We start from the raw sequence: 19,155 nt of genomic DNA on the forward strand, positions 1-19,155 counted from the left end.
CGGGGCGTGCGTCCCACAAGGCCGCGCGGCGGGGCCCGGGCCGCCCTCTTTCCGCCATCTTGGCGCCGGTGGAGGTGAGCGAGGGCCCCGGCGCGGGACTTTGCGGGCAGATTTCCCGGGGTGGGTTTGTCGTCGTCGCCCACCGGGGCCCCCCGGCGCCTCGGAGACCCCGGCCGCCATGGGTTGCTGGGGGTCCCGCGGAGAGGGGCCGCGGGATGGAGGAGATGAGGGGCCGATGGTGCCGAGGCCCCCGGTCCCGGGGAGGAAGCTTGGCGGCTGGTCCTCGGGCTCCGGAGGGGAGAATGGGTACAGCCGGGCCGGTCTCGCTCGCCCCGGCAGCGTGGGGTCCCTAGAAGTCAGAGCCGGGGCTTGCGTGGGATGCCTGTGCACCCTGCACGGCGCTGACGGCTGGAGGGAGCCTGGGGTTGGGCTCCGGGCGCCCCACTTGGCGGCTCTGCCCCGCATCTGGCCCACGTTTCCGAGTCGTTGGCTGTCAGTCATTCTCAGAAGTCCGAGCGGTTTCCCCGGGCTCTGCTTCCGGGGATGGTGCGACGAGCGTGGAGTTCCCAATCCTTGAAATGTTAACCGAATTCATCCAGCGCGCGTGGGGGGATCGGGGACGGGCTGCTGCGTGGCTTTTAATCCGCGATCTCGTTTGTTTTCAGGCCTGCTGGGAACGGGACTTCTAAAAGGCAAACATGTCTGGGAGGTATGCGACTCCGTACGGTTGCTTTTTGCGGGATTTTTAAATCCTAAGATGTGAGACCCACGTTGGAAATAAGGCGGGAGGGGAGCGAGATCTTTGCGGGAGATGGCTTCAGTAGGAGTTGCTGCAAAACAAGTCGTGGCGGTTTTGCTAAAAGTTCAATGAAAAGTGGTGATAGTTTACTCATTTAATGTGTATCTTGTGTGTCTTAGGCTTTGGTGCAAGGCCATTTTTGCTGGCTATAAGCGAGGTCTCCGGAACCAAAGAGAGCACACGGCTCTTCTTAAAATTGAAGGTGTTTATGCTCGAGATGAAACTGAATTCTACTTGGGCAAGAGATGTGCTTATGTGTATAAAGCAAAAAAGTAAGTGTTTTTTGGTGTCCTTTAATTTTTCTACTGAAAAAGCAGAGATGTTAGTGAAAATTTGATGCTGTTGATTCTGGTTAGAGGCCATGAAGAACTTTATCGGGAATTACAGAAGAATCCTTTTGTAGGTGGGATTGAATATCGGCAACATTGACTCTTAGAAAAATTACAGTTGTAGAAAGGCCCTGGGTTCAGTCTCTAACACGGTTAAAAAGGATTACAGCTGTTAATAACCCCCCTTCCCCAGAAGGCCTTAGAGAATACTTTTCAAACCATCTTGATTCATTTCAATCCCTTAGGCTATTTTTGTATTTCTTTTTTAAACGTGTGTGCTTTAAGATGGATACTGCGGTGGCTCTCTTGTCCCTCTTCCTCCTGGGAATTGAACATAAGGCCTTAGAAACACTGATAAGTCATGAGGATGTTTAAAACCCCAGTGATGCATGCCTTTAATCCCAGCATTTGGGAGGTAGAGTTAGGGGGGTGTCTCTCAGTCCAGGCCAGCCAGGACTCAGTGGTTCATTACATTCAGTTATCCTCTGGTGACTTGTGCGGCCAAGTCTCCATTTTTTTTCTTTTAGCCCAAGTGGGCTTCATCCCAGTGTCTTTAAAACTTTTCGTGTTTTTTAGAACACGCAGGTCCTTTCTGTCCTTAGTCATAATCCTGTAAAAATTGTTTGGCATGTATGAACTGCTGAATGAATATTCTATATATGTTTTTTCAATTTCTCGAGGGATTCTGTGGGGAAAACTAGAGGTGAAGAGCCTGGTCCTAGGAAATAACTGAATTGTGTCAGGTTATGTTGGTGGTGGCTCTCACATTTGTGTCCTTTAAAAACCAGCAACACAGTGACACCTGGAGGCAAACCAAACAAAACCAGAGTGATCTGGGGAAAAGTAACCCGGGCCCATGGAAACAGTGGCATGGTTCGTGCCAAATTCCGAAGCAACCTTCCTGCAAAGGCCATTGGACACAGAATCCGTGTGGTGAGTACCAATAGCAAAATAAATGGCTAGATAAGTTCAAGGGTGAACTTACTGCCTGCGTCTAAAGATTTTTGTGAGTGTAAAACTGCAGTGAACTAGTGACCTAAGGAAAGGTGGTACAGAAGCTCGAGTGTCGGCCGAGTGAAGCCCCGTGAAGGCAGGTGCTCGGGTGAATTGCATGAGTTTCAGGTTTTGCTCAGCTGGCTGACAGGAGAAATATCTTGGACAGGTTTTTGGTTGTGACTTTGGGACAGGTCTTACTGTAGCTTTGGTTGGCCTGGGACTTGTTATGTAGGCAAGACTATTTTTTTTTTAAAGATTTATTTATTATGTATACAGCATGTATGACTGCAGGCCAGAAGAGGGCACCAGATCTCATTATAGATGGTTGTGAGCCACCATGTGGTTGCTGGGAATTGAACTCAGGACCTCTGGAAGAGCAGTCAGTGCTCTTAACCTCTGAGCCATCTCTCCAGCCCAGGCAAGACTATTTTAAAACAAGGTCCCACTGAGTTGTTCACTCTGGTCTTGAAACTCACCCTAGCCCAGGCAGGCCTTGAACTTTTAAAGATCCCCCTGCCTCAGCCTCCCAAGTAGCTGGGGTTTCAGGCCAGTGCTACCAGGCTCTTCTTGTGTTACACATGTTTTGGGGAGTGGAGGGGGCGCTACAGTATGTTTTGCCATGTCTCATGTCAATACTCCCAGAATATGTGGGAAGCATGCTCATTCTAGGTCTCAGGACTTGGACCCTAGTCTTAGGTTTAAGAAGATGAGATTTAGCTGGGCATGGTGGTGCACAGCCGGGCCAGCCTGGTCTACAGAGCAAGTTTCAGGACAACCTGGGCTGTTACACAGAGAAACCCTGTCTCCAAAAACCAAGAAAAAAAAGAGATGATGTTTTTGCCAATTGTTTTTTCTTTAGTTAGGGTCCAGAGGTACACTATAATGGTGGTAATGTTAGACTCAGTGCCACCATACCTGGCTTTAATACTTACATTTTAGGGCTGCTATTTTACATTTATGTGTATGGGCACGTATGTCACAGCAGTATGTAAAGGTCAAAGGACAATTTTGGGGGAGTCAGCTCTTCCATTATGGAAGGCACTTCTAAGAAATCGAACTCCATGTGGTCATACATGGGTCAAGTGTCTGTACCCACTGAGTCATTTCAGTGTCCCTTGCAAATTCTTGTTACGGTTTTGAATGCTGTTTGGGGGTCTAGGGATGATAGCTCAGCTCGGGGGCCTGATTAGAGTTAGAATTAATAATGCCTTGTGCTTTGGGGGCTGGGAATATGGCCCGGGTGGTAAAAAGCTTTCTGCACAAGAATGAAGTCCTAAGTTCTTTACCCAGAAGCCACATAAAAAAAAAATTCAGGTACAGCAGTGTGTCTGAAATCTCAGCACTTGGTAAACAGGGGGATCCTTTTTTTAAGATTTATTTATTCATTTATTATGTATAGTGTTCAGCCTGCATATATCCCTGCGGGCCAGAAGAGGGCACCAGATCTCATTACAGATGGTTGTGAGCCACCATGTGGTTGCTGGGTATTGAACTCAGGACGTTTGGGAGAGCAGTCAGCGCTCTTAACCTCTGAGCCATCTCTCTAGCCTGATCCTTGGTGTTTATGGTACAGTCTGTAAACTCTAGGTTTATTCAATGAGAGACCTTCCTATCTCAAAATGAGGTGGAAACTCTTTGGAAAAAATGAATGAGCCATAAGTAGATGATCGTGTGTATATATAAAGTATTAGTACCTAAGCCTGTTTCCTAAAGGCCAAATGCTGTACAAACTAAACTTCCTAAACTATCCGGATATAAACCATCAGGTATACTCATCATTTTGGGATGAGTAATCGGGTAATGGGATATTGATCCTAATCGTATTCAGTGATTTATAAGTTTATTAACATTCACCTAATGTTTTTATGCTTTTCTTTTTCCCCAGATGCTGTACCCTTCCCGGATTTAAACTAATGAAAGTAAATAAATAAAAGTGGATTTGTGCTCTTGTATTTTTGTTTTCACCAGAACTTCCCTAAAAGTTGCCCTGTGTTTAAGGTGGTGGGAAAAGTTGTCCAGCTTTTTCAGTCAGGGAAATTCTATGTAATGGTCAGTATTGGGCAGAGACATGATTAGAAGATATGTTGTCACCAGGTGGGTGGTAGTGCACACCTTTAGCCCCATCTGAGGAGCTAAAGGGAGGCAGAGGCAGGTGGGTCTCTAACAAGGCCAGCATGGTCTACAGAGTGAGTTTCAGGACAGTCAAGGCTACACAGGGGAACCCTGTCTCAAAAAATAAAATTAAAAAAGTTGCTGGGTGAGGTGGCGTGCACCTTTAGTGTCAGGACTGTGGTGAGAGCCTGTCTCAAAGTTAATGTACCTTACTGCTGGGTAGTGGGTGGGTGAGTAAGCTTTGGGAAAGTGTCAACCTAAGTGAAAGAAGCATTGAATCATCTTAGGCCTGAGGTGAAACACTTGTAGAGCTGGGCCTGGGTGCTGCGGGTGTGCGGTGAGGTGCCGGGATGGACAGTGCATCCATGCTCGGTATAGATCAGGGAAGTTGAGTGCAAGGAGTCGGGAAGAATCTGAACGGGCCTTTTGTTATTTGCCCCATTCGCATAAGCTGGGACTGGGTGGGTGGGTCAAGCTGTTGTCACAAGTTTTTATACTAAAGTGCAGTGCAGGGTTGATAGCATATTTACAAGGGTAAGTAGGGCTCCAAAACGTAGTTTTGGGGATGTGCTAGAAATAGGAAGGCGTCTTCAGCTTGGGTGCCTAGCAAGCCCTTTTATTAACCAGTCTTTAGATTGCACTGGAAATGTCTCACTCTACCTGAGCCATTGCCATTAACACTGTGAAAAGCCTTGTGAATCCTCTTCCCACACAAATTTTTCTTTGACATTGGGGGAAAAGACTGGTTAGCTCAAGCTGCAGTTAACATTCTGCAGGTCCTGGTTGGGAGTGTGGTCTCCAAAGGAGTGTCGAAAGAGGAGCTTGGGAGGCAGTGGGTCAGCTATGACCATCTGATCAGACATAGGCTAGCTTGTAGATCCCTACGGGAGTTCACATTGTAAAAATCTGGGTGTCAAGGGTAGGAAGTGCCAGTTTTGGGTTTATTCCAATGAAAATTGTTTTTCCAAAAAGCCAGCAAAGCAGCTTGTGTTTGTGGCTCAGTTACAATGTGGTCAGCAACCTCAGGAATAGAGAAATGAAGGATGGTGTAATGTGAAAAGGACGTGGAGAACTAGGTGTCTCAGGACAAGGTCTTAGGAAACAAGGTGTAATCGGATCCTTCTGAATTGCTTATGACTTTGTTAAATGCAAAGTCACAAGAGGTCTTCGGTACTGTGCTGAGGATTTTTTTTTCCATCGTTCCTGGAAATTAACAGGTGGGAAAAGGTTAATACTGGATTATCTTGGCAGTCCTCTATAAACTAGTCAGGTGGGATTTGCGATCTTAAAAGTTTTGAGAACTGAAGTAGAGTGGGTTCTACAATGACATAATTCTTTAAAAAGTTTACATTTTAAACGCAATTGGTTAGGGAGGTTACAATGATAAATTTGATGGCTGAATAGATGTTCTATTATCTATTGATACAAGGTTAGGGAGCCAGTCATTTTAAATGAACGACGGTTGGTGTGGCACGCTGTGGCCAGTGAATAGTCTGGACAGGGTAGTATAGAGAAATTGGTAAGAATTAAGCATTTGAGCTAAGGAGAGAAAGGTTGAACCTCCTTTATAAGGGGTGGTTTATGTATGCCGTGGCAAGTGAGGCTTCAAATACGAGGTAGCCTGGATTCACCCAACTTTTCCTGGGCTAACACTGGAAGCTGCCCCACGATTACCGTAACCCTAGCTGGTTGTATAGGCAGCTTTGGCAGTTCGGCGATGGGGCTGCCACGGACTGCAAAGGATCTGGTTCACAGGACTACGCTAAGCTGTCGGTCCGCGCGTCCTGGCAGCTGGCGGGTACGGTTCTAGCGACCGGAGTGGGACCAGCTGCTTCCGACGCCGCCGCCCCCCACGCCCATCCGCCGCGCCCTCATCCCCGCTGGCCCCGGGTTCCCACAGCTCGGTTCACGTGGGCCGCCCGGCGGCGTTCATTGGCCAGCTCGACGCTCGCGCGGACGCCGCTGCCCTGGCCCCTCCGCCGGACCCGGCGTGATGCCGGCCAATGGCGAGGCGGCGGAGGGCCCGCCACCTGTCCGCGGCGAGGGCGGGCGGCGGCGGCGGGGAGGCGTCGCACTCCATGGTAACGACGCCGGCCCGAAGATGGCGGCCGCTGGGGCTGGAGGCGCGGGCGGCCCGGGAGTAGGGCCGCGGGGCCGCTGGGCCGGCTGCCTGTGGGTGCGAGGCGTCCTGCTCGTGCTGGGCGGGCTCCCGGCCGGCGCCGCGGCTGCTCCGGTCTCCCTGAGCACTTCGCCTCCCTGTCGGCATCACGTCCCTTCGGACACCGAGGTAGGGCGACGCGGGGCGCCAGCGGGCCGGGCGAGCGAGGGCTGGAGTACCGCGGAGGGTGTGGCGTCCGGGGCGCCGCCGGACTGCAGGTGCCCTGCGAGGAGCAAGCCAGCGCCCGATCCCTGCTCCGGGCAGAGCGGCTGAGTTAGGCGCTTGTCCCCCTCCCTTTCCGCTAAGCCCGTAGCCCTGCAAACTTGGGCGAGCACCAGAATTACCAAAACACTTGTTAAAACAGATTGCTTCCCCCACTCCCTCACTTTCTGCCTCAGGAGGTCTGGCATGCATCCCCGCAATTCAGATTCCTAGATACGGAAGCTGCTCACCCAAGCACTGCACCAGGAACCACTAATCTGAAGACTTGGGAAGCAGCTTAGGGGAGAACCGGACGGAGCCGTTGGAGGGCTACTGAGAGGTCTCCCGAGACAAAAGTTCAGCATTTGTTTTCTAGTTATTTATCACTTTATCCCTTCCCCCTAGCCCGGCATAGTCTGTTCCTCCTTCCACCGGTTTCTCTCCCAGTCTAAATTCCTTTAGTCTTAGTTCAGATCTCAACCTCAGATCTGCCTAAACAAACCAACCTAGTAGACTGTTCTTTCCATTTCCACAGAACGCCTTATCTGCCCTGTATTCTGGCGCTTAACCAGGTTCTACTCTGGTACACTTAGCTCTCAGACCTGCCTCGAAGTGTAATTCAGTCCTAAGGTTCCTTGAGATAACATTTGTTTTGTCCTTCTCTCGGAGTAAGCAAGGGACAGTCCTCAGACGGGACTGCACGGTGCGATTGGCGTTTAGCTTTTACCAAGAAAGCTTTACCTAGAAAAAAAAATCATTTCAGCCTAGAAACCTCAGCCTACTCACTTTGTGGTAATTTCCAAGAATGAAGAATGTACGTATGCTGTTTAACTACATGAGCCAGAGTGTTAAGTGGTTGTCTTACGATTTTTTGCTTTGCGTTTCTTCTTTTTTTCTTTCTTTTCTTGGGGGGAGGACGGACGGACAGGGTCTCATACAGCCCAGGCTAGCCATGAGTTGGAGGATGCTGGTGATCTCCTGATATGCCTTGCCCCTATCTCTCAGACACCGGTGTATCTACATGCAAGACTTTAGCTTTTATCATCACACTGTATTTCAGCTCGATTAGTTTGCTTATTTTATTGAGACAGGGTCTCTTTCTACAGACTAGCCTGGAACTCTCTATGTAGCCCAAGCTGGTTTATAAGTCGCATTTGATAACATCTCTAAATGCTATCTGATGTTCTTATTTTCTTCGGACTTCTTTCTTTAAGACTGTAGTCCAGACTGGCCTTGAACTTGCTGTGTAGCTCAGGCTGGTCTTGAACTCCCAGATCCCCGTGCCTCAGTTTCCCGAGTGCTGGGGTTATAGATGCGCAGCATCACTTCTGGCTCTGGTCTTTTATCCTCTCCGGTGAGCTTTTCATTTCAGGTGGTGTTCTTCTCAGCCATGTTCCCCTCCGTTTGGTTCTTTCTATTGCTGCCCGCTGGCTCCCTCACATCTTATTCCATGCTTGTTCCCCTTTAAGCCTCTGAGCATATGAGAGCTTCATTAACGTGCTTGCTGCAGTTCAGGTCCCCAGGGTTAGTTTCTACTCGCTGCTGTTTTTCCTCCGCACGGGTCACATTCTCCTCTTCTCGTGACTGTTGAGTTTTTACTGGGTACTGGACGCTGTGGGCTTCCCTCTCTGGCAGTCTTTCAGACTTCGTGGTACTGTAAGATCTGAACACTTGGGCCCACCAAGCTTGTAAGGCTCCACATTCCTGTGCAAAACCAGAATGGGAAGTGTTCTCAGGGGGAAAAAAAGTAGTCTTATAAATCAGAGGTACAGTTTCTATATATACACACACATATATGTGTATATATTTAAACATTTATTTATTCTATGTGCATTAGTGTTTTGCCTGCATGTATGTCTGTGTGAGGGTGTTGGATCCCCTGGAACTGGAGTTACAGACAGTTGTGAACTGCCATGTGGATGCTGGGAATTGAACCCGGGTGCTCTTAACCACTGAGATGCCTCTCCAGCCCATAAGCCTTTGTAATTTTTATTTCTCCTGGGGGGACGGGGGAGGAGTCATGTAAATGAGAGCTAGGGAAAAGATAAATGAAGCACTCTCTTGTATGAAGTTTTTGCTTTTTTAAAAAGTAACTTAAGGTTCTTTCGGGCTGGGGTAATAGCTCATTTGGTGAAGTTCTTACCTTTCAAGCATGAGGACCTGAGTTTGGTGTCCTCGAACCCAGGTTAAAAAGGAAAATGGACGGTGAAGATCCTCCTCACAATCCTAGCCTTGGGGAAGCAGAGCTGTGGACGGCTGAGGCTTACTGGCCAAACAGCCTAGCCTGCTTGGCACCTTCCAAGCCTTTGAGAGACCCCGTCTCAAAGTACAAGGTGGAGGGCATTTGCCTCCACATTTATGTGCACAAATGTGTATGTGCATCTGTGCATGCATATGCGCGCGCGTGTGTGTATGTGTGTGTGTGTGTGCGCGCGCGCGTTTTTAGTCTCTTGTCATTTCTTTCATTTTTCGAAACAAAGTCTCACTATTCTCTCTGTAGCTTTGGCTGCACTTGAACTCACAGAGATTGCCTGCTCCTGCCTCCCGGGGCTGGGAATAATGGTGTGAGCCAAGATGCTCTGCCTCTTTTGTCATTTTCTGAAGACTTGGAGTCAGTAAACTTAGCATCTGTATGGCAGACTACAAATAATTAACAAAATCCAAGCCCTTTTGGCAGCTGCAGTTACTATAGTGATTTACTCACGTCACTCAAGTTCAAAATGCTTATCTCTGAGATGATAACGTTGGCTTGGAAAACATTGGGGTTCAGGCTTCTAACATCCTAGACTATAAGGTAAGGGACTTTTGGGGGAGTATTACACTTTAATTTTGGCTCATTAATTGTGTTTGGGTCTCAAGTGTGTAGTTCAATGAACACACATTATATTTAAATTCTACTTATATAAAGAAAAAGGTCTTATCGATCTTTTCAAAAGAGTTTTCAAACTATTCATTCTTCTAGGTCATAAACAAGGTTCATCTTAAGACAAGTCATGTCGTAAAGAGAGAGGCTGATGGGCATCTGCGAATCAAGACTGTCTATGATCAGAGTATCGAAGAGTAAGTCTGTCGGCTTCTGCCGTTCATTCATTGTTTGAGATACCCTGCTGTGCTGCCCAGGCCGGCCTCGAACCCGCTCAACATCTTCCTGCCGAAGCCCTGTCTTCTCTTTCTTTCTTTCTTTTTTTTTCTTTCTGGTTTTTTGAGACAGGGTTTCTCTGTGTTGTTTTGGTGCCTGACCTGGATCTCGCTCTGTAGACCAGGCTGGCCTTGAACTCACAGAGATCCGCCTGGCTCTGCCTCCCGAGAGCTGGGACTAAAGGCGTGCGCCGCCACCACTACCCGGCATTTGTCATCTTTTTCTATTGTCAGTCTAAGTATTAAATATATTTTCATGGATATTTAGCATAATATCCATAGGTAGAACTAGGAAACTCTTAAAATGAAACTGAGTTGAAACTGCCTTTTATTCTGAATAGACAAGAGGCCATGGTATGTAATTAAAATCTGTTTATCATGGATAATTTAAAGAGAACAAATTTGATCTTACTTGACTGTGGCCGTAGCAGACCTGGAAGACACTTGTCAGTAAGTATTCAAAGAAAAAATAAGAGGAGTTACAAATAAAAACAACAATAAGGAAGTTAACAGAATCATTCAGTAGGTAGATTATGTTGTCCGACTGGTATGTCGTCCAAGAGCGGTCCTGACAGCAGGTAGACTATGAGTCTGAAGTAGTTTATGAAGTGCTCCATCCAGAATGAAAGAGATAATGTGTAATCATGCTTAGCTCCATGCTGGGGCACAGGGTGATGTCTCGAAGACCCATCGAGGTAAGCTGAGACTTTGGAAGACAAGCTCCCAAATCTGCAGCTGTGCGCTTCTGCACGGACCGTCCTAGGGTCCCTGAGATGCAGTCCAGAGAGACAGGATGTGCTGTGACTCAGGGTGGCCGCTCTTTTCTCGTGTGGTCATAGAGACTGAACCCAGGGCCTTGTACCCACAGGAAAGTGCCACAGCACTGAGCTACGCCACCAACCCTTAGGGCAGCACTTCTTACGTTTTTCTCCTTATTTTCAGGCTGCTTCCTGAGAAAAGATACCTTGTAAAGGTATGTAATGTAATAATAAATACTCATCAAATGGATACTTCAAACAGGTACACTTTACTATGCGCTGATTCTCCCATGAAAAAGAAACCACATACATGGCTGGTTTATGAATGAGTAAGAGATTTTGGTAGTAAATGTATTTTTCATTTTAATAAAGGCATTTTGTATATGCTTAGTAAAAGTTTGTCGGACTTTGATATAAATTACTCATTTTATAACTTGATATTAAATCAGTATTCTCTTTTTTTCTCGGTCTGTCATGTTTTGGGGGATCAAAGCATGCTGAGGATAGGGTGCAAAGGACACTTTTTGCAGTACATTGAGAACACCATTCTCTGCATGAGAGTGTTCTTTTTCCTAAGGATTAGTTGCTATGACAGTGTGACATGGCAGAGGCATTATTCTTATCATTATTACTGTGTATGTGTGTGATGTCTGAGTATGGGTGCACGTGCAGAGGTCAGAGGCTAACTTCAGAAGTGGTTCTCGTTCCTTCATAGGTTCCCAAGATTGAACTGAGTTCGTCAGGGGTCAAGCTTTATTGGCACATGCCCTTATGACTGAGCCATCTTGGGGTTGGGGATTTAGCTCAGTGGTAGAGCGCTTGCCTAGCAAGTGCAAGGCCCTGGGTTTTGGTCCTCAGCTCAGGAAAACAAAACAAAAAAACCTGAGCCATCTCACCAGCCTCAGAGGTTTTTTTAAATAGAGTCCATCTCGTCAAGGGGTGTGTGTGTGTACACACACTCATGTACACACACAGGCACAGGTAGAGGTCGGAGGACGGCTCTCAGGGTTTGATCTGCCCTCCCACTCTGGGCTCCTGGGATGGAACTGGGGTCGTCAGTGTTACACACCAAATGCCTTGACCTGCTGAGCTGTCTCGCCAGCCCTCATCAGATTTTTAACCGTCCGTGGGGTCCCACAGTCCATATGAAGCCAGCTCTCTATGGCCCACAGAACTCAATGAGCTCTTGCATAAGAAGCCACCTTAATACTAGAATCTAAGTCAACCTCACATTTGAAACAATCACTAATAGTTGGAATATACATCTTCATTAATGGTCTCAGTCATCAGTAGTTGAGATGATGTTTTCGGAGTGGATAAGGTGGAGCTGGCATCTGCTTAGTGCCCTGCTTCCAGACTCCACTAGAAAAACGAGCATCTTTCCCTCCTGGATTCGCTCTCTCTGCTGCCACACGACCTCGGTCAGGTGTCTGCATTCCCGAATCCCAGGAGTTTTCTTCCTCGGTCTTATAACCGTTAATATTCCCTGCTTGTTTTCTTAAACGCGCTGTCTCCCACGACTGTGATTCTAACTCAATTTTTCTGTTTTATTTAGAACAAACTTTTCCCGCAAGCTATTTCTTACTTAGAGAAAACATTTCAGGTTCGTCGACCTGCCGGCAGGATCTTACTGAGCAGGTATGTGACGTCAGGCGGTGACCATTTCCTCCATCCACTTAGCTCTGTGAACTCCCCGTTCTACCATATGTGTGAACATACGACAGTGTGTGAACTTTATAGTGGAATTTTGTTACATGTGTTTTTAGAAGCAAAACTACAAGATGCTTAAAAGGGTTGAGAAAGCACCTGCTGAATGACCCCCTTTCCCTGCCTTCCCATTAGAAGCTGTTCATGTCTCCACCCCTCCTCCATGTGGTGGTGGTGTTTGCTTTGTGAGGTATTTGATAACCCAAGTCAAGAGGACTCCCTGTACACCCGAAGTCTCTTGGGGAACTGTCTGCCTAGTTAAATAATAACCATTCTTAATGAAGTCATAGAGGGGTGTATTCACTGCTTTTCTGTTGCTGTGATAAAACACCGTGACCAAGGCAGGGCTCATTTGGGGCCTGTGGTTCAGAGAGTTAGGGTCCATGATGGGGGAGAAGTACTAGGTGGCAGGCAGCGCACGTGGCTGCCAGCGTATGGCTGTGTGTTAACTGCTGTGAACTCTTCTCTTCCTTTGATGTATGAATAACCCAAAGGCAATGTGCAACAAACCAGTACCTGCGGAAGGAAAATGATCCACACAGATACTGTACTGGGGAGTGTGCGGTGCATACCAAGTGTGGCCCCGTTATAGTGCCCGAGGAGCATCTCCAGGTCAGTCACCCTGCTGAGTGCAGGGCTTTCCATTCTGGAGTGTAAACGGGAGCTTCCCAGTCTCTCTGAGCGGGGAGTTTTCAGGCGACAATAAGGAGGTGCAGTAACTATTTGTTCGTTTGTTTGCGCTGCTCTGGAGTGAACTGGTGCCTCTGCATGCTAGGCCAGTACTCTCCCACCCTGAGACTCCGTTTTCTCCCAGCAGCTAGTCCCAGTTATGATTCTGGCTGTATTCCTTCCCTGCCTTGCAAGCTCATTGAAGCTTTGCTTTGGCCCATCCGCATTTGTGCCTGGGTTTGCTGCAGCAGCTTAGTTGAGAACTTGATCTTTGTTGTTGTTGTTTTGTTTTTCAGGAACATTTCTTTTAGCATTTTAAAAGGGCACTTTAATGTCTCCTAAAATATAAACTCTCAGCTTCAACCCAAGTTCAAACTTTAGTCCATAAATACTACTAGCAGCTGCCCAGGTCCAGCGACATAAACCTCCAGATATACTGAAGTAAAAGTCACTTGGGCTTATGAAGTCAAGACGGGCTGGAACAACGTTGCAAGATTCTGTTTCAAAAAAGACATAATAGTAATTGTATAATATGTGTTCAGTGTTCTTTATGAAACTATAAATAGACCTATTTAGGTTATTAAATTATAGTGTAGTTATAAAATGGAACTGCTAAAAATGAAGTCAATTTCTGTACTGACTTGAAGAGATATTTAAGCTCTTAACTGAAAGAAGAAAGATTGGACTCAGTAGGTCTAGTTAGCTTGTTTATCTGAAAAGTACAGATGTACATTTGCAAAAACAAAACAAAAAACCCTATACAGTGATCCAGGTGTGGTAATAATGTCTATAATCTCAGCACTTGGAGGGCAGAGGCAGGAGACTCCACTGTTGGGTTTCAGCCTGGGCTACATAGCAAGACTTATTTCAGAAAGCAAAAGAAATCAGAAAAATGAGTATCTGGAGGAATATACACACTAAACAGTCGAGATAGAGTTCAAAATGCTAATTTTTTTCTTTTATTTATCTTTCTCATTTTGTGTGTATGGCTGATTTGCCTGCATGATTATCTGTGCACTCTGTGTGTGTGTGTGTGCTGTGCCTGGAGAGACCAGAAGAGGGCATCAGATGCCCTGTAACTGAAGTTACAGACAGTTGTGAGCTGCTGTGTGGGTGCCAAGAATCAAGCCCAGGTCCTCTGGAAGAGCAGCCAGTGTTCTTAACCTTTGAGCCATCTCTCCAGCCCTGGTTTTCTTTCTTTTTTAAAAACTTCTATTTTTAATTCATAATAAACATATATTTATGAGCCATGAGCATAGGTGCCCATGGAGGTCAGAGAAGTCAGATCCCCTGCACCTGGACTTTCAGGCAGATGTGAGCAGTCTAACAGGAGTGCTAAGAACTGAACTTGGGTCCTCTGCAAGAGCTGTCCATGATGCTCCTAACTGAGTCATCTCTCCTGCCTCTGATGGTTTCCATTACGAGTTGCATGGGATGGGGTTGGGGGAGGAGCTGGGGAGACAGCTCAGTGGTTAAGAACATTTGCTGCCGGGCGGTGGTGGCGCACGCCTTTAATCCCAGCACTCGGGAGGCAGAGGCAGGCGGTTTGAGCCCAAATTTTCTTTATAATTGGAAATACTTTCCATTAGGTTGAAAGTTTTTATTAATTAGATTTGAAATAATCATATCCAAAAGAAGTTGCAAACATTTTGTATTATGACATAAGTCGGTGGTAGAGCGCTGCCTACCATGTGTTCCATTCCCAGTACAGCAAAATGCGGGCATGGGTGTGTGTAGGAAAGCCCCTTCACTGAGTGTCGCTGTGACAAATACCTGACCAAAGTGACTCTGGGGAGAAAAAGGTTTCTTTCAGCCTACAGTTCCAGTTATAGGCCATCGTTAAGGGACGTCAAGGCAGGCACTTTAAAGACAGACTGGCTGGTGTTCTAGGAACCGCAGCAGGAACCGAGGATGCTCCTTGCTAGCTCTACTCAGCTTACTTACGGTTCAGGACCACCTGCTTAGGGATGACACCACCCGCAGTGGGCTGGGCCTCCACATCAGTTGACAGTCAAGACAACCTCCTGCAGACATGCCCGCAGGCCAGCATGATCTAGGCTGCCCCTAATCTGAAGCTCCCTTCTCATGTGATTCTAGGGTGTGGCAAGTTGACATTTAGAAGTAACCAGCACACTAGTTTCAGGGTTGTTTTTTGTTGGTTTGTTTTGGTTTGGGTTTTTTGTTTGTTTTGTTTATTTGTTTTCAGAGATGAGGTCTCACGATGTAGCCATGGCTGTCCTGGAACTCCAGGTTGTCCTCGAACTCACAGAGCTCTGCCTGCCTCTGCCTCCCAAGTGCTGTGACTGAAGGATTGCATCACTCTGCCCAGCTTGGTTTCAGGATTTAAAAAACATTTCTGTTTCTTTTTCTTCTTTTTTTTTTTTTTTGGTTTTTCGAGACAGGGTTTCTCTGTGTAGCTTTGCACCTTTCCTGTAGCCCAGGCTGGCCTCGAACTCACAGAGATCCGCCTGGCTCTGCCTCCCGAGTGCTGGGATTAAAGGCGTGCGCCACCACCGCCCGGCTTTTTAAATTTTTTTTTCCTTTTTTTTTTCCATTTCTGTTTCTTTTTCTCTGCATCCTAGTTTGCTGACCTTTATAAATGGCCGTCATTTGCTTTCTTTGAGTATACATTTATGATCAATTGAATCAAGTAAAAATTTTAGTGAAATAAATTCAGAAGAGGTAAGAATAGAACAGAGAAAAAGAGATGGGATTTGTGGTCCTTATTTTGTTTTGTTTATGAACTAGAAATCTTGCCTCTTTGTTTGGTAATGGGTTCAAGGGCTCCTCCTGCCTCAGCCTCCCGAGTACAGGGACTGTAGGTCTGCAACGCATGTCTGTCCACTTCCGGATTTGGGTGAGAGTTTGGGGGGATAAGTGAGAGTCAAGTAATGTATATCTCCAGTCTGTAGTGGCCTGATGGTGTTGCTCGGCTGACTCAGTGTCTGCCTTCTGTCCACCTGTGCCCAGCAATGCAGGGTCTGCCGAGAGGGCCAGTGGCCCTGCGGAGCCGTGGGTGCTCTGGACCACGAGGGCGTGCAGGATGCAGACTTCGTTCTCTACGTCGGCGCGCTGGCCACTGAGAGATGCAGCCATGAAAACATCATCTCCTATGCAGCCTATTGTCAGCAGGAGGCGAAAATGGACAGGTAAGCTTCCCTCTGAGGCTGCTTCCCAGAATGCTTTAGTGCATCTGCTCAGTCGCTTCTAGGATTAAGAAATAAGTTGTTAGAGGAAAGAAAGTAAAAAACTTCCTTTGACCTTTTCCTCTTTTCTTAAAAAAAAAAAATTATTATTCTTTGTCGGTATGTATGTGTACCTGAAGAGGTTTTGTGTGTGTGTGTGTGTGTGTGTGTGTGTGTGTGTGTGTGTGTGTGCGCGCGCGCGCGCGCTTGAGGAGGATTCCCTGAAATTGGAGTCACAGGCAATTGTGAGCCACCATGTGGGTGCTGGGAATCAATCCTGGGTTCTCTGGAAGAGCAGTCATTGCTCTTAACTGCTGAACCATCTCTCAGGCTCTCTTTGCCTTAAAAAAAAAAAAAAAATGTTCCCCCAAAAACTCCAAGAAAAAAAAAATCTACTATCAAGAGAGAATTTCTTGCTGGCGGTGGTGGCGCACGCCTTTAATCCCAGCACTCGGGAGGCAGAGCCAGGCGGATATCTGTGAGTTCGAGGCCAGCCTGGGCTACCAAGTAAGTTCCAGGAAAGGCGCAAAGCCACACAGAGAAACTCTGTCTCGAAAAACTTAAAAAAAGAGAGAAAGAGAAAGAGAATTTTTCATTAAACACACACACACACACACACACACACACACACACACACAAAAGTGATAATTTTATTTTCATTTAATTCCTCTCAAAGAAACAATTGGACTTTAAATTTTACCTTTAACATCTTATGCTGTAAGAATATAAGAATATTCAAGTATTTTATTTGTATTATTTGTGCAAAAGATTGCCTGTCACACACCAGAAAACTAGTTACAGGAAGTAGTAACTCTCACAGGACTTAGAGCAGTGATTCTCAGCCTGTGGGTCTCAACCCCTCTCGTAAACCTCCAGCTCCAAAAATATTTACAATTCATAACAGCAAAATTGTAGTTATGAAGTAGCAATGAAAATAATTTTCTGGTTGGGGGCCACAGCAACATGAGGAACTGTATTAAAGGGTCACAGCGTTAGGGAGGTTGAGAGCCACAGACTTAAGAGTGTTACAGTGTGACATTCAGAAGTTACCATGTTGGATTCATGTGCATCCATGACCGTTGCATCTACCTGTCAAGACTCAGTGACGTTAGAGGGTTGTTTATCTTTTCTTTCTTTCTTATATTTATGTATGCATTTATTTTTGAGCTGGGGTATTGCTAAGTAGCCTCTGGTTGGCCTTGAACTTTCAGTGATCCTCTTGCCTTAGCTTCCAGAGTGCTGGGATTACAGACGTGTGCTTCCAGGTTCCTGAGGGACCTGAAGAAGTAAGCATGTGTTGTGCAAAGCAGTGGGTCACTGTGGTGTGACTGTTTCTTCTCACTGCTGTTACAGAGAACCCAGCAAACATAAGTTAAGGGGGCTGGAGATATGACTGGGTGGCGAGAGCATATGCTGCTTCCCCAAAGGGCTCCAGTTCCGTCTCCAGCACCAGCACCAGGCCAACTCACAGCAGCTGCCTGTGTGTGACCCTCTAGTTCCAAAGGGACCTGATGCCCTCTTCTGTCCGCCGGGAGTACTGCACTCAGGTGCACAAACCCCACACTCAGATACATCTACATCAAATTAGAAAATATAGGGTCTGGAGCGATGCCTCGGTGATCAAGAGCTCTTGTTCTTGCAGAGGACACAGGTTCAGTTCCTAGCACCCACATGGTGGTTCACAACCATCCCTAACTCCAGTTCTACAAGATCAGATAACTTTAGACCTCTACAGACACCAGGCACACATGTGCATATATATACATGCAGGCAGAACACTCACACATAAAATAAAAAACAAAGAACTCTAAAAATAATAAAGGTAAACTTAGCCAGAGGGTGGTGGTGCATGCCTGTAATTCCTGGAACTTCAACTCCTGGATCTTACTCTGTAGACCAGGCTGGCCTTCAACTCCCAGAGATCTACCTGCCTCTACCTCCCAAGTGCTGTTATCAAAGGCATGTGCCACCACCTCCTGGCACTGGACTATTTTTGAGAAATACACTTTGACTTGTTAGTGCTACAAAATCATAGTTCTTTTCCTCAATTTGAACTAAACTGTATCGATTGCATACACACAAAATCACACTTTTTATATAAAGCGTTGAAAGAACATTGCAAAAAACAGTACCTATGTATATTTGGATGTTCTAAGAAAAAAACTCAGAAAGATGGAATTTCCAATCATCCCAGTTTGTTTAGGGTTGTCCTGGCTATAGCACTGAATGTCCCATGTTAGAGGAGACAGAGAAAACTGTTAAGTTTTGGGCAAACTAAAATGGCTTGAAAATAGAATACACCGGCCAGGCAGTGGTGGCTCACGCCTTTAATCCCAGCACTCGGGAGGCAGAGCCAGGCGGATCTCTGTGAGTTCGAGGCCAGCCTGGGCTACAGAGTGAGATCCAGGACAGGCACCAAAACTACACAGAGAAACCCTGTCTGGGGAAAAAAAAAAAAAAAAAAGAGAAGAAAAGAAAATAGCATACACAGTATCGTTGACAGTAGTAGTTGCCTCTGATGTTGGACATAAGAAGAGGCGGGGTGGGGGTGGGGGAGGGGGTAACGAGGACATTTTCACTCTCTTCTTTATGTATTTCTTTTCAGGAAAAGGTTTGTTTTTATTTTATGTATTGGGTGTTTTGTTTGCATATATGTCTCGGCACCACTTTTTTGCCGTGTGGCTGCAGAGTTACAGACAAGTTATGGGCCGCCATGTGGGTGCTGGGAATTGAACGAGGTTCCCTTGAAGAACAGCTCATGCTCTCAAGTGCTGAGCCATCTCTCCAGCCCTGTATAGATTTCTACATCCTTTGAGCATATTCTTTTTATACTGTGAGCTTTTAAAAATGTTTATAAAAGCTGTGTTAAGCTTTATAAGATCAAGGTGGCTTGCCTGGATGAGTGAGGGGAAGGATATAGAAATCCCAGGTTGACCGAATCTACATTGCTTATCTCATTTTGTGTCTCATGATGCTGAAAGCATCTACTGGATCTGCTGAGAGGATCAGGTGTAGGAGTCAGACAGATGAGTCCTGTAACTGAGAGGGGTCTTTCATTTTGTTACACTGCTCTTTATTTGTTGTGGCATTTTAATGTTTGGTT

The 19,155-nt window shown here is 46.5% G+C and overlaps 2 protein-coding genes across 4 annotated transcripts in view; both read left to right on the forward strand.

The window, feature by feature from the left end:
- On the forward strand, positions 1-4,076 carry LOC102909251 (large ribosomal subunit protein eL33). Of its 2 annotated transcripts, none has more exons than XM_006974533.4 (5): positions 1-74; positions 666-709; positions 919-1,071; positions 1,917-2,061; positions 4,010-4,076. In XM_006974533.4, the coding sequence occupies exons 2-5, from the start codon at positions 699-701 to the stop codon at positions 4,031-4,033; spliced, it is 333 nt and encodes a 110-aa protein (XP_006974595.1). In that variant the 5' UTR covers positions 1-74; positions 666-698; the 3' UTR covers positions 4,034-4,076. The 2 variants fall into 2 exon arrangements, with proteins under 2 accessions (XP_006974595.1, XP_006974596.1); XM_006974534.4 differs by having other exon boundaries at positions 26-120.
- A 2,130-nt stretch (positions 4,077-6,206) lies between these two features.
- Positions 6,207-19,155, forward strand: part of Lmln (leishmanolysin like peptidase) — a 50,270-nt gene continuing 37,321 nt past the window's right edge. The window contains exons 1-6 of one of the 2 annotated variants that reach the window (XM_006974535.4): positions 6,207-6,523; positions 9,558-9,655; positions 10,676-10,706; positions 12,047-12,129; positions 12,693-12,810; positions 15,838-16,016. In XM_006974535.4, the coding sequence (XP_006974597.4) occupies positions 6,230-6,523; positions 9,558-9,655; positions 10,676-10,706; positions 12,047-12,129; positions 12,693-12,810; positions 15,838-16,016 (803 nt within the window). In that variant the 5' untranslated portion in view covers positions 6,207-6,229. Of the gene's footprint in view, positions 6,524-7,305; positions 7,410-9,557; positions 9,656-10,675; positions 10,707-12,046; positions 12,130-12,692; positions 12,811-15,837; positions 16,017-19,155 lie in introns of those variants that run through there. The other variant, XM_076548793.1, reaches the window with a different exon arrangement.

This window comes from Peromyscus maniculatus, chromosome 12 (genome assembly GCF_049852395.1).
Source record: "Peromyscus maniculatus bairdii isolate BWxNUB_F1_BW_parent chromosome 12, HU_Pman_BW_mat_3.1, whole genome shotgun sequence".
Taxonomy (NCBI): domain Eukaryota; kingdom Metazoa; phylum Chordata; class Mammalia; order Rodentia; family Cricetidae; genus Peromyscus; species Peromyscus maniculatus.

What these genes read in the sequence shown, in the direction of transcription:
- LOC102909251 (XM_006974533.4), top strand. An exon ending in TATGTGTATAAAGCAAAAAA is followed by an intron (nt 1,072 to 1,916) that starts GTAAGTGTTTTT and finishes TTTAAAAACCAG; the next exon opens with CAACACAGTGACACCTGGAG. An exon ending in TTGGACACAGAATCCGTGTG is followed by an intron (nt 2,062 to 4,009) that starts GTGAGTACCAAT and finishes CTTTTTCCCCAG; the next exon opens with ATGCTGTACCCTTCCCGGAT.